This window comes from Leptosomus discolor, chromosome Z, assembly GCF_034619465.1.
Source record: "Leptosomus discolor isolate bLepDis1 chromosome Z, bLepDis1.hap2, whole genome shotgun sequence".
Lineage (NCBI taxonomy): Eukaryota > Metazoa > Chordata > Aves > Leptosomiformes > Leptosomidae > Leptosomus > Leptosomus discolor.
In genome coordinates this window covers 17,389,254-17,404,089 of record NC_141419.1, presented here as the reverse complement: position 1 = coordinate 17,404,089, position 14,836 = coordinate 17,389,254, and the positions used below count along the sequence as shown (strand labels likewise).

The following is a 14,836-nucleotide window of genomic DNA, read 5'->3' as shown; positions in this document are numbered from 1 at the left end:
AAGCCGATGACCTTTTTCTGAAAAACCCCAGTTGTTGGCTTGTACTTACTTACACAATAAAGATTATGGAACAGACTGCCTGGCTCTTAGATTTCTCTAAGTATTATAAAGGGCTAGGTAATAATCCTCACTGCATTCCCCGTGATTTGCACAGTGCATTCAGAAAGACGCCATTTAAAGCAAGCTGTGCCAAAAAATTGTAAGAATGTGGCCAAAGAGCTGTATATAAAACAAGATTCATCTCTGGAATAACTTGCTGTTTTACCAGGCTGCAGAGGTATCTGCTGCCTTTTTTCCTTTGAACTTGCTTGTGCGCTGGCTAATGAAGATGAGGAATTCCTGGCAGCTGTGGAAAAACATGGATTTAAAATATTAGCAGAGGGATAAAGGAAATAAAGGTGCCGTGTCAGTGCTCTCTCCATTTCACTTTTAAACACAGACACTTAGCAGGATAAATGGGAGGAAGACTGTCTTACATCAGTAAAAAGACAGGGACCAGTCCAGCAGTCTAGCACCAGAGGAAGGCTACCTCCTTCTTTGACCACCACTGGCTTTTTACATCCATGATCACACATCGGTTCATTAATTATGAATAAAAATGAACTCGTATAAAGAATAGTAATAAACTCAGCCCCCAAAATTGTCTTCGCTGTGGTAACACTCCTTCTGTTACAGAAATATCGAATGGATACTGAAATATCGAATAAAATGGATTCATTGCACAAGTGTGAAGTGGGGCTTGCCACTGTCACTCAGAGATAGGATGTAGTATGACTGATACAGCTGTGCTGTAACACAAATTCCTTACTGGGGTACTGATGGGAAGAGCCCTCTCCTTGGGTAGCAGCCTGGAGCAGCTGTGGGAGCGCCGAGAGGTTTGTCCTCACCATGCTTCCCCAAGGTTAGGAAACGATAAAGTGAAGTTTTCTCCTTTAGTATGAAGTACGGTTTTGCTAACATTTGAATTAGGGGTTATGAAACTATGTGAAACTTCGGGTCGTGAAACTCTGCATAGCCTGTTTGCTGATGAAGGAGGAATGTACAGAAACTACAGGAACCCAGGAACAGCAGCAGCTCTCTCAAAGCTATCTATACATACCAGACATTAAGGAGACATTAATGAGACATAAAGGAGACACCTAGCAAACATGTACACGACTGATTGTTACAAAAGGTTGCGTCAGAAAAGGGGCCCTGGCTTGTGCTCGAGAAGGAGGATTCAACTAGAGGACATCGTGAGGAAGACTACGGGCAACCACTAGAGACCCTCGAAGGACCACCGACCCATTTAGTTCTGCTTGATGGAGCATCTGCAAGGGCGAAGGAACATATGTAAAACATTTCTGGGAAATCATTAGAATAATACCACCTTTTTGGGGAAGATAATGAATGTATAATGAGAAAGGTCTATAAAGGCTGTAACCATATGACCAAAAAGCGTGCTTACCTTTGTGAAATGATTTGCGTGTGCACCCAGCACTGCAATAAAGAATGCCTTGTTTTCTGAAACCTACAAATTGGTCTTAGAGAGTTATTGATCCAATATTTCGGCAACATTGTCATAGTGGAAACTTTACAGGCATAGTATAGCTGCAGAGTTTTCAGTGAAAACTGTAGCTCATAGTTCTGTTGAGAGCTTGAATCACAAAAGTACTTAGGCACTTGCTTATCATTTTTGGCCCGTTTCTATGTCCTTCTGGAGTGGCTGAGTTAAGCACCTGTCAGAGATAAGCATGTGGTCTTTGGTGTCATGTCTTTGATGCAGGACTCTGCTGGAGTTAGCAGGGGCTTTTTCCGGGTAATGACTGCAGGGTTTGGTCCCTTGCCTCTCATTATGTCTCTTCCTTTCAGGTGCCAGGACTTTTTTTAAACTTGTTGGAATAATTGTTATTTTTAACCTTTCCTCACAGGAGTGTTTGCATTTGGACTTTTTGCCACTGACATATTTGTAAACGCTGGCCAGGTTGTGACTGGAAACTTAGCTCCCTACTTCCTGACTGTATGTAAACCCAACTACACTGGAAACGACTGTCGGGCCCACCACCAGTTCATAAACAACGGCAATATCTGCACTGGGGATGTGGAGGTGATTGAAAAGGCAAGGAGATCCTTTCCATCCAAACATGCTGCTTTGAGCATCTACTCAGCTTTATATGCCACGGTGAGTGCTAGTGATGATTGCTGACTTGTATGAGAGGTTTCTGTATGTGCATCTGAATGGGGCCATCTTTCTTACAATGGGTTGTTTCGGGGAGGGTGTTCTTCTTTGTCTGTAGGGGAAAATCCCCTTCTCTCCTTGTTTTACCAATCCTAGTATAAGCAAATCAAATCCTCACTGCTTTTGAGGCACTGTATGATGTGGAGGCACGATGTCCTAACCTTGTCTTTGCTGCTGATTTTCTCAGAGGCCTTTGAGTATGCATTCAACCTCTCCTTCTCCCTGCCCCTGTCTCATGAACATTAAAAGGAAGTTGATGCTTCAATGGCTCCTGGATCACTACTATTTCTTTGTTCACGCGCCATGGGTTGTTGAACATTTAAAATGTAAGTTGTGCCATTTTAATGGGAGGCTGAACTAGGCTGGATTTTGCTCCCCTTCTTTAGGATCTGAATTCCCCTTGCAAAGAAGGTTGTAATAAAAGTCAGTGCCAAAATTTTGCTGTTACCACAGAGAAATGGACCCTGGTTGACATCTTGACAAGGTGAAACTGCTGTACTGTCAGGATGGAAACTGTCTGTCTTTAAAAGTGATGAAGCAGATTGGCTGCTCCTTTGTGTTCTGTGTCTAAAGTTTCTGTAATGTTTGAAAATTGATCAAAAAAGCTTACTCACAAAGTAGAAAAACTTGGTGGTTTTGCCATTAAGATCCAGGGACTTAATCCGGTCCTGATCTCAAAATGACTTAACTAGGTCTATTTTCCCCCAATAGCTTGACTCAAATGAGTGGCAGAGTCTGTCTGTAGGTCATCAGGATTTGAGAAAAGCCTTAAACGTATTAATGACAGGGTATTTACTGAGTATTTTACCCTGATCTTGGTAGCAGATGAATAAAACACCACATTAGTATAAAATGAAGAGGCCACCCACTGCTGTTTCAATATCCATCTGTTTGCATTGAATGCTGTGTGAATAATGACAGAGAAATAAATTGGTAACTCCTTTGATCAGGATTTGTTGGGAAGTGTTTGGAAAGCCCTTAACATTTTGTGCGCATTACTTCTGAACAATGAGCAACTGTGTGTGAAATACAGTTCCAAATAAACTCAACATTGTTGTAGCAGCTGTTTTCATCACGATAAACACTTAGGTGGAAGCTCCAGGATCAAGCTTGGTCCTGATTCTGCCCTAAGCTAGTTACACCCTTTCATGAGCTTTCCCTGCCCAACTTCCCTTGTTTCCTAGGAAGGCAAGTCTTCTACAAACAGGCTGATTTCTACAGCAGAATGGGAATAATGCTTTTCCTTCCTGAGCTTAGGTCTCCTGTAGTCTAGTCTTTCAAGAGTACCTGTGATGGGCCCACACCACATAGGAAGATGACAGATGGAGCCAGGAGATTATATTATTTCTAAACCACGAGGTCATGAAAGTCTGCCCTTAAGGCATTTCAGCCTACCATCCAGTTTCAGCTCAGTTCTGTCTGAAGATGCCCTCTAGCACTAAAGGTGTTGTCACTTGTCTTTTCCCTGCCATTCAGCTGGGAATAACATGAGCATTACACAAGAAATGCAGTGTTCAGATCTAGTTTTGCTTAGTAATTGTGCTGTGCGCAATATTTAGAAGTATCTTGCTGATTCCAGTATGTGTGATAATGTGGGCTGCTGAACATAAAACACAGGGTATTTGGTTAGTAGTAGCTATATTTTGCATAAAGCTGAAGATTTGAGCCATGGAGCAAGAAAAATAAAACAGGTTGAAGATGAGGAGGCAGGAGAATGGAATCAGCACAGATATTGTCTTTCATTGTATAAATACCTGTTGAGATCTGGAAGTCTCGCCCTCATCACTGAACCTCAAGTGTCTGCTGCAGATGGCTCTCTACTGATTTGTTCATTCGTCTGCTAGTGACAGTACTGCCACTGTGATTGGTTTGGCTTTGTGTTTTATTTTTTGATAATCTGGGTTACAAACGGGTGAAGGGTCTGGAGAACAGGTCTTACGAGGAGCGGCTGAGGGAACTGGGGTTGTTTAGTCTGGAGAAGAAGAAGATGAGGGGAGACCTTATCCCTCTCTACAACTACCTGAAAGGAAGTTGTAGTGAGGTGGGGGTCAGTCTCTTCTTCCAAGTAACAAGGGATAGCACAAGAGGAAATGGCCTCAAGTTGCACCAGGGGAGGTTTAGATTGGACATTAGGAAAAATTTCTTTACCAGAAGAGTGGTTAGACATTGGAACAAGCTGCCCAAGGAGGTGGTGGAGTCACCATCCCTGGAGGTGTTCAAAAACCGTGTTAATGTGGCACTTCGGGACATGGTTTAGTGGGCATGGTGGTATTAGGTCAACAGTTGGACTTGATGATCTCAGAGGTCAATTCCAACCTAATAGAGTCTATGATTCTATGATTCTATATTTAATCAACTTTTCCTGTCACCTGCCAAAGAAGCTAAGGAGAACCCAAAGCATCACTTTTGTGATCTCTGCAGGCAGAGATGCATCTTGCATGCCTAAAGTAGGGGAAGGAGAAAACAGCTGGCAGCCCTGGCTTCCACACTTACACAAAAATTAGAATGGCATCTAATGAAGTTTTATTAGTCTTCCACAAGTACTGCAGGAAGAGATGGCAGTCACTATACACAGTACATGCTGCTATACCGTTAGAAACATGCTTCTAAGTACCTTTCTCAAGAGAAAATGATAGGCTAGAAATACTCCTTAACTAACTCCTAAAAAATCAACAATAAAATCACATGTTGCATATGGGTATCCCAGTTACATCACCTTTAAACAACTGTTACTTCATGGTCTTCTGAGAAAGGTCATGGAAGAGTCAATGACAAGGACATGTACCAAATGGCAGTGTTCAACCAGAACATGGAAAATTAAAGTATTTCACCAGCACAACTGAGAGGACCTGTTATTGTAGAGAGAAGGTAAGATATCCTTGCTGATCCTCCTATTCGCTTCTGCAGTGAAAGCAAGGAGAATTTTGAGTCACAACAGTCTCTATGGTTGAAAGATATAACTAATCACTTACATTGACAGTTTAGTAGTGGTTTTAGGATTCTTCAGCTAAGCCTTTGCCTAGCAGCATCCACAAGTAATGCTTTCTGTCACCTCCATCTGGCTAGAAGACTGTACCTGATCACACTGAATCATGACCTGGCAACTGTCGTTTACGCCTGGTTGCTTCTTGACTAGATTAGAATGATATGATATACCTGGACATGAAACTTGGCATTTGGGAAATTCTGAATAGCTGAACAGCACATCCCTTCTGCAGTCCATGTCACTGTGGCCCCACCAATAATTTCTTCCATTTCTGCATTGACACCTACCAGACCAATCAATGAAATTCAAGGCCTTGGCACTTTGAGCAGCTGCATCATGTTCAAACATATACATCATTGTCAAAGGCTCTGCTTCTCTTTTATTGTAGAAATTGCTATGGTAAAGGAAGAGATTGTCTGTAAAGCTTGTAGGACACAGAATTTTCCAGTATTGGCATGAAATTGTGAACTATACAAAGAAAATAAACTATCACAAATCTCCCCACTTTCTGCTGAAAGGGCAAGACAGTCTTCTTCCACTCTGCCTTTCTCAACAGACAACATTCTAAATATATGCATATTTGTAGGTATATAAAAATATGTACATATATATGTATCTCTATTTTGAACCTGCAAACAAAAAAAGCCTCCTTGACTGTGCTTTTGTCTGTCTGAAAAATATGGGAGAGAAATTATACACAGCATGAATGCTACTATCACACATTACACATTGCTAAATACACTGCTTGAGTGTGCTGATAAGAACACAGCAAAGAAGCTGAATAGATAATTTATATAGTTAAATTACATGTGGTTTATTTTTGATATTATTTATTCTATTTTCTTCACATCTTTTCATATTTGCTTCCTTCCTCCTTCTCCCACCCATCAAATAAGTGGTTTTGACATTATTTTGTAAATAAATGTACCCTATAAATAGCATTGTGGGATATTTTCAGAAACACCTGCTGTGTGAAGGAAATCATACGTAAGTGACATTCACTGAGATTTTATGCTTTTACACAAAGCTTTGAAAATATGTTCTAAGTGAAAAGGTAAACATATTGTGAGAATCTTAACCAAATACCTTGACTTTAGGGACCAGGACAATAAAGATCAAATTGCAGTGATCGAGAAGTCTGACCAGAATGGAGAAGCTCTCCCAGTTATTTCTGGACTCAGTGTATGATTTATGGATGAACTGGAGCATACCTTCTGGGAAAACAGTTTGTCTTCTTTTAAACTCTCCTCATGAGACTTTAACAGATTTCCCTTGGCAATCTGTTCACATGGTTAATTACCTACATTGCTAAAAACGTTCTCTTTACTCCAAGTTTACGTTTTCCTGCTGAGACATGTGAAGCTTTAATCTTTTTTTAATAATTTGATACTTCCCGTTTGTAATAAGAACTCTCCCTTGTGGGTAACACAAAGATCTAGCTTCGTGTCATACCTGTAAGAAAACATGCATGTGTGAGTTGTTCTCTGTAGCTTTGCAGCTGTTGCAGCAGGACTGCATTCTTATTTTCAGGAGGTTATGTTTTTCCTTTGGATGCTGTAAACTGCAGTAGTGCTTTGGTGGGGAACAGGAAAGCAATCCAGCACCCTATTGCTCGTTTGAATTGGCTTCTGCTAAAAGAAATGCATAGGGTGAAAGGGTGGGTGGTAATTATTCACACAGCGGCAATGATGTTTCTTTCTATTGTTTCCAAAGAAGCAGCTTAACGTGAGTTTCTGTGATAGTCAGCTCAACCTACCAGCAAAGACTGGGGCAAGATTGCCACCTAGTGCTCGCTTGCTAGCTGTCGTTTCAAGGCATGTGCTGCAGTCAGGTATTGGGTTTGAAAAACAAAGCAAGCAAGAACTTCTCAAGTAGCTTAGTCCCTTTCCCAGTGCTATTACACACCATAATGTCCAATTCATAAATCGAATTCACCTTCAAATGGTGTGCTCAGCAACATATTTAAGGCAGAAGACTTCACTTCCCCAGGCAGAGATCTGGCAAATTCAGCTGTAAGAAGTCAGGTACTGCAGATTCTTGGCAGCTGAAAGTATCATTTTGCACAGGTACAGGTCCAGAGGCAGACAGATTTGCCTTCCTCTCATCGGTTTCTCTGGCTTATCCCCTTCTCTTCTAAGAGGTGGTTGCTACATCCTTCCCATCTTCTAGAGTTATGTATTGTAATTGGTTTAGGACTAACATTTTTAACACCAGCCAGTGAGGGGAGACCAACTGTAGGGATATTTGATGGCCCAGCCAGGGAGAAGGGAAAAGAAATATGGACAGGTAGAAAGTTAGAGTAAAAAAATACGCACAATACAACAGAATAAGAGAATATATGAAAGGCAATTAACAGAGTGACCTTGAGAACAGGTATGATTTCTGTTCTGATCCCAAAACTATGTGCCAGACCATAATGACCTCTGTATACCTGGCTTATGAAGAAAGGGACAGGCATTAAAATACAGTAAAGTAATTGCCCATGGTTGCCAAATAGACCATGGAGTGCAAAGCAAGATATGCTGGTAGTTGCAGTTGGAATCACCAAGCCAAGCCTCCACAAGTTTCCTTTCAGCATAGGCACAGGAAAATCCCAAGGCAGCTTTGCCCCAGCCAAGCCACTGTAGTCTTGGCCAGAGGCTGATAGTGTGAGCCAGCATGGTGTCAGCTGCTGCAGCAGCAACAAAGGAGAACAACTCTTGGGTTTCCACAGTCCTGCAGAGTCACACTCTGAATTCAGTGCTGCCCATGGCAAAGCACGCAGCAGTGTCATTCTCCAGAAACAAAGTCATCCTAGAAACAGATGAGATTTGAGTCCTGCAGACAGCACAAAGATCCTGGTTGTGGTGTTATTGCAGAAGCGATTAAAACAGTAAGTATCTTCTATAGAGTCTTTTGTCCAGAAGACTAACAAACAGAACTGTATTTCTGTTTCTGACAACTGAAAAAGGGTGAAGAATGGAAATATATTCAGCTTTGATTATTATACAATTTTTACAATAGGAGAACATATTTTTTTCTTTACAAATAAAATGACATCTTTTAATGTTAAACACTATAAGAGACACTTCCATGGTTTGTCCCAGTATAACAGGTGTTTGTACTTTCATTGGATTGGATCCATGTGATCCTATGTGAATTAGGTTAATTTACCAGCTGATTTGTAATAAGAATCAAATGTATTTTTCAAATGTATCTTCCTGATTCTGGAGACATTTCTGGCAAATGTGTTTGACATATTTGCTTTACTTATCAAAGCTTTGGAAATCATGCAGGCATCCATACTTTCTTGCTGAAAATTATTTTATTGAATTGTTTTACCATCAGGCTTGGTTTGCTTGATCTTTGTCATTTTGTGGTTCTAGAATTAATGACTGGCTGCGAATTGTAACTCATGTGGTTTTACTCTCTCTGTCAAAATGCATTTAAAATAAAATACAAACTGCCAAAAATATGTGGGGTTCATTAAAAAATATTCAGAGCACAGTGAAATTTCATGCTCTGGAATCAACTTTTCAGAATCAACTTTGTTTTGAAAGAAATTTCTTATATTCTGTGTTTCATTTCATTTTGCAGAGAAAGTCTGGAATGGTTTCTCTTAATGTTCTCTGTTTCTTAAACTTAACACCACTTAGGAAATTGGAACAGCTAGTTCATATGGATTCTAGGCACTCCATCATGTGCACTTTACAGTTTCTACAGCAGTATAAACATAAATTGACTCCCTTTGCAAACATTTAGTTATGTACATTCAGAGTGCCTGTTTCCTAGCATATGGACAAGTACTTGCACAAGTTAGGAACTGGGCGTGTACATACCAGCTCAGAAAATGTCCAGTATGTAAAGGCAGTTGACAGGGTATTTGACATCCTGAAACATCATTTAACAGTATCTGTTTTGTTCTCTTAACAGTGTTCTCTGAACTACCTTAAACCTCTTCTTCGATTTCCCTTTTTTTTTTTTTCAATGAATCATGGGTTTTGTCACATTCTTGCTGATTTACGATTTGTCTGGGTGGAAAAAGATGCATTTCTGGCAGAGCCCCTTTTCATTTTTGGCTTGCCCTTTGTTTCAGATGTACATCACAAGCACAATTAAAACAAAGAGTAGCAGGCTAGCCAAACCTGTGCTGTGTCTGGGTACCTTGTGTGCTGCATTCCTTACTGGGCTAAATCGAGTTTCTGAGTATCGAAACCACTGTTCGGACGTGATCGCAGGCTTCATCTTGGGGAGTGCTGTAGCTTTGTTTCTGGTAAGCCCACCAGTCTTTCTGCATTCCTTTTAAGAATACCTCAGTTAAAAAAAAAAACAAACTTAAAAACTACTGTTCTCTTGTGGCCTATTGCAGCTGATTAATCCAGTTGCTAAGAACTAATTCTAGCCCCATCTAATTAATCTAGCCCCATCTAATTAAAGGTATTATCAGAGAAAACCCTAATATAAAATCAGGTTGATACTAATTAATACGACTAATATGATGACATTTGTGCATTATATATCTTTCAAGATTATTTTAATTACTGTACATGTTCTTACTCAACCTGTCCTGGAAAATGCTCTAAAGATGGTGTAGATTTCAGCTAATGTCAGAAGGGGGGCATTCTTGAGCTTCTTCTCTGACACCCTTGTGTTATATAACCCCACTGTCTACCTGGTATCTGGCAAAAATGTGGGCTACAGGGTGTTGTCTGGGGCTCTAATCAGTGGTCCTGGTTCCCCATTTTGTTTTAGACCATAAAAGAAGTGCAATAGAAGGGAAGGTCAGGACAAACTTCCTGTGAGAAAAACCTGATGTCCCTTTGCAGCATTTGGGGTTGAGCTGAAATTGTTCACCGTCTCATAGGGTAACCAAATGTATTAAAATGAACCAAAGGCCTTTCCACAGAATCTAGGAACACCATCACTTGGGACTTTGAAAGTTACTTGCTGTCCTGTTGGCTGTGTGGTTTAAGTGCTTTGTTTGGCGAGAGGCCTCTTGCTGATGATTTACCCACACAGCAAACAGTCAAGGGGATCCTCACGAAGAAATGTGCCTGGTTCCATTTGATCAAAATACACTTCAAAACTATTCACTGCATAGCAAGAGATGCTTTGTCCCTTTCATCAGGAGGGATTAGGTTCTAAACATCTCTTAAATCTAGATTGTCCTGTCATTGATTTTTTTTTTTTCTATTCTGTACTTTTTTAAAAAACCCAAACCTTCACATATTTATTCCCATGTTCCCTTTAAATAAAAAGATGCTGCAACCTCTGACCTGAATCTTCTTGGCTGAAATGTAAATCTTTGTCTGATTCCCACTGGGCAATGCAGTTTAAATCTAGCCCATGCAATATAAGAGGCAGTCACTCCATATATGTCCATAGTCAGGACAATCTAGGTGCTCCCAGAACCTGTTTCTAGCAGTGACAGCCTGCTCCCAGCCACATTTTGGCCCTGCAAACCTTCTGCCACTCTGCAAGTGTCACAAGCCCAATTGCAGAGCGGTGGAAGGGGTCTCCCTGAAGCTCACAGGGGAGGGGTGCTGTGAGATTCCTGCTGCGGGCACAAAACTTACCCAGGCTGCAGCCTGCTCCTTGTTCAGCTCTAAAGAGCAACAAAGAGGAAAAGCCAGCAAGGAGCTGGCTTCAGGAATCACTCTGACAGTAGATGTGTCAGCTCCTGTATGGTTTTTTTTCCACTGTGTTCCCAAGCCCCAAATGGCCATGTGTGTTTTCTCTTGTTAGCGTTACTGCGTGGGTGCAGTAAGGCTGGTCCTGTACAAGTGAAGGGCTTGTGGAATAAACACCACAGCAGTTGTGCTGGAAGTATGCAGGAATGGTGCTAAATGAGCTTGATGTCATCCAGCTGTGAGGTAGATTTCAGCCATCCAGTGAGCTGTTTTTACTGTTTGGAAATAAGAGTCTGAAGGGAGTATTTAGTCAATAAAATGCATCATAAGGGTAGTCCACTTTTCTGTGATGATAAAGCAGACATGGGAGCCGCTGCTGTATAAAACACAAAAATGGCTGAGAATGGTTCATCACCTCAGATTACAGGCCAGATGAACCCATTTTACCAAGGTAGTCCACCACGCCCAACTCTGTCAGTAAACACATTGAAGCCCAAGGCTGAGATAGGTGATGCCTTGAACCAAAACCCAGGTGAAGTTCTTTGCAAACACTGGCAGTTGTGAGACCCCTGATGACAATTCCTGTGAGTTTTTCCTGGGGATTCAGAACATGCTGACCTCACTTCTTTTTTTTTTTTTTTCCTGTGTTACACAGGGGATATGTGTTGTCCATAACTTTAAAGGCACTCACGGAGCTCCTTCTAAACCGAAGCCTGAAGACCCACGAGGAATGCCACTAATGGCTTTTCCAAGAGTGGAAAGTCCTCTGGAGACATTGAGTGCACAGGTACTGTCAATCCCCTCACCCAGACCATCACCAAACCCATTTTCTGTTATGGCAGAGTAAAAACTAGTTGTATACATAACTACACAGGGAGCTGGTTTTATTCCTAACATTAAGCCCATTGAACAGAGTGAATTTGCATCAGGGGAGAGCTTGTTTTAAGGCTTTTATCCCTTAAACTACCAAATACTGTAGATGCTCTGCCCCTGTGCACATCCAAAGGTATCGCAGTAGGATTTCACATGCCTCTGTGTGTCATTTGTGGTAACAAACTTCTCCTTAGAAGAATAGAAAACTGAGAGAAAAATAAAGATAATTCTAATTACACTTTGGAATGCTTTTGGGATGTCTTAAGGATTTACTCTAACATTTGTAATCCTGAGGATAAACTATGCTGTCTAGAAAAATATTAGAGAATAGTTTTTTATCCTTATTACTGTTCAGTATCTTCTATAAGAAGAAAAAAAATCATATACTGTTTTCTATCTCTATGTTATCAGGAGAAAAGTTAATTGCCTTCTTTCAAGTTTGCAAAAGAGAAGTTAATAGCATTCTTTCAAGTTTGCAAAAAAATAGGCTAACAGGAGCATGATTATTGATGGTATTTCTGTTAAACTACCAACTTCAAAAGGCTTGTTTTGGCATAACTGAATCATACCCAGTGCTTTCAAAACAGACAAGCAAATACCACCTGCCAAGAATTTCCGGGGGCAAGGAGCAACTGTAGTTTATCAGTTATCTGAAATGCCCTGGTGTAATTTATTTGTTCATTAAATTGTACTTCCTTTTTTAGATGGCCTGTCATTCCTGTGTACATGGTGTGTGGCAAGATCAACAGTGACTTTTGTTAAACCCTTTGACATATAAACTGAAAATAGGAATTTAAAAAATGGAAAAGACACAGTTTCTAACTCCTGGAAATGTTTTTCTTAATTGAAAAGTCAACTTTGATTAGGCAAAGATTTGCTGGAAGACTTTCAGCTAAATCTTCAGAACTGTGTGCACTGGTGGAGCACGCAAGCATTGGCGGAACTCTTGGTGGAGTTGCAGTCCAGAAACTAAGTGCTACTTATATATCCACATTGTATTGTGTATGACAAAAGGGCTGGACAGGTGAAAATATTCTTAGACAGTGAGAAAAATTTTGTCTAGTCAGCTATTTAAAGCTTCTGGACTGTGAAGTGCAGGTAGGGACTAGGCCTTAACTGTTGATGTCTGCTATAATCAACAAGATAATTTTCTCTGAATCAGTGTATCAGTCTCTAAATGACCATACATCTACCATGCAGGAGTAGACTGGTCAAAAAAGTGATCCTACTTTGAAGCTATTGTAAACAAGGCCTTGGGAGTGGCTGCTCATTACTGATTCTTCAAATATTGGAGGTGCATCCTCCTTGTCTGTGCAGATTTCTGCATCCATTCCCACTCTTGTTTTGCCTTGCACCCGTACAAACCCTGCAGCATGATCCAAGGATGACTCAGTACTGCCACTGAAGTCCTGGACATTGGCTTTCAAGAAGGTTAAATCAACACTGTTTCCACCTAAAGAGGATTTTTGTGTTGCTATATATTTGTGGCTGCATGTGTTTTGTTATAATGACCCCACCCCTGTATGGTTTTAGGCTCTGTATGTTCCCTAGTATCAAACTGCATAGGATCTACATGTACACATCCCATGAAGCCAAACCATGGACTTTTAGGCTCTTCATGACTGAGGACACACCCACTGTATTAGTTACATGACTGTATGAAGTGCTTCAGCCTGTACTGACTGATCCTCTGGCCAAGAACCAGTCCAGTTTGAAAGCCTCTACTGAAAAAGTTGCACCTTGTTTTTCAAGCCTTTTAGTGAGTGTTCATAGCCCAAAAGCTGGGCTTGACTTTAGGATTTTCCAGCATGAACTCAGGATAGACGGCAGTCACATTTGCAGTGATTTCTTCATTTTAAAGCCCTACATTAGATGGGCAACATATTCTATTAGTGGAGGTTTTCCTCATTCATTTTACGCACTAGGATAGGTAAATGCCAAAATGTATACAAATGTTCACGCGTTTGCCTTTTCCTCTTTGCAGAACCACTCTGCCTCTATGACTGAAGTAACCTGAGATGGAAGATTGGCAACCGAAGCTATTTTTTATTATCCTCCAGTACAATACTCCAAGACACACAGTTACTAAATGTCTAACTGTGATGACCAGTATTATGTTACGTCTAGTTAGAGGCTAATGTTTTGTACTTTTTTTGTATGAGGAAGTGATGTAGCTTGCCCTAATTTTTTGTCAGCTTTAATATTATTATGCCAGAATTTAAAATCAAAACAGAAAAAGAACAAAAAAAACCTTTTCTTGTTTAAAGTGTGCACTGAGGAACTACATCTATGGAATTGTTGATGTTGTTATGTGATATTTGTACACAATTTTTTTTTTCATTTTGAATTTATATATCTTCAAAAAAAAAATAATTCACTTTTACCTTTTCTTACCGTAAGAAGTGCTTCTACCAGTGGGTCAGATTCTGATCAGAGTAAGCTCAGCATAGGTCTAAAGTAATTACATATATTTAATTCAGATTAAAATAATGGTGATCAGGAATCTAACCTGAATGACACTATCAACAAATAATAAATATCTATCCTTGATTCGGTAAGCTGCTTAAGCATTCCTTAGCATTATGGTCTTCAGTTAGCCATCCAGTTTCCAGACTACTTGGCAGACTTGAAGTATGTCAGGCTTGAAGTATGTCCTTAAGCATCTTACCGAATCAATGCCCGATGTTCTGGTGTGGGTGATTGTGCTAGTTATTGAAGAATAACTAAAACAATGTACTCAGTCTGCAATATAGACAGACTGGACATGAAAATTTATAGTAGTAGCTGATAGCATGTGAGCTGACTATATCATCTCCCTAGATCTCCATTCCTCCCTGAGGCCCAGCTAAAGCTCCCAGTGAAACCTGGCTTCAGGAATTGACTATGGGGATATACAGCCACCACTGTGGAGCTGAGGCTGCGCTTTTAAGTGTTTCATAACTTCACCATAGATTTGTGGGGTATCTAGTAACGCTGGTGCAAAGGAAAAGTGACACCACTTCTTCAGTGGAGTGGCATTACCTGGCATTCAGATTGGCATAACCAAGAAGCCAATTTTGCTCCAACAGTGTAGTTTTTACTGGGGGGCTTTGGCAAGTGAAAAAAAAAAATATAAAAAACCTGACACAGTCTGTAGTAGCAGTCTGCATT

At 40.5% G+C, this 14,836-nt stretch overlaps 1 protein-coding gene across 1 annotated transcript in view; it reads left to right on the top strand.

Moving 5' to 3' along the window:
* Positions 1-13,703, top strand: part of PLPPR1 (phospholipid phosphatase related 1) — a 73,636-nt gene extending 59,933 nt beyond the window's left edge. Inside the window, exons 4-7 of the mRNA XM_086479690.1 lie at positions 1,911-2,161; positions 9,280-9,456; positions 11,469-11,600; positions 13,671-13,703. Coding sequence (XP_086335816.1) covers positions 1,911-2,161; positions 9,280-9,456; positions 11,469-11,600; positions 13,671-13,703 — 593 coding nt within the window. The remainder of the gene's footprint in view (positions 1-1,910; positions 2,162-9,279; positions 9,457-11,468; positions 11,601-13,670) is intronic.
* Positions 13,704-14,836: the final 1,133 nt, after the last annotated feature.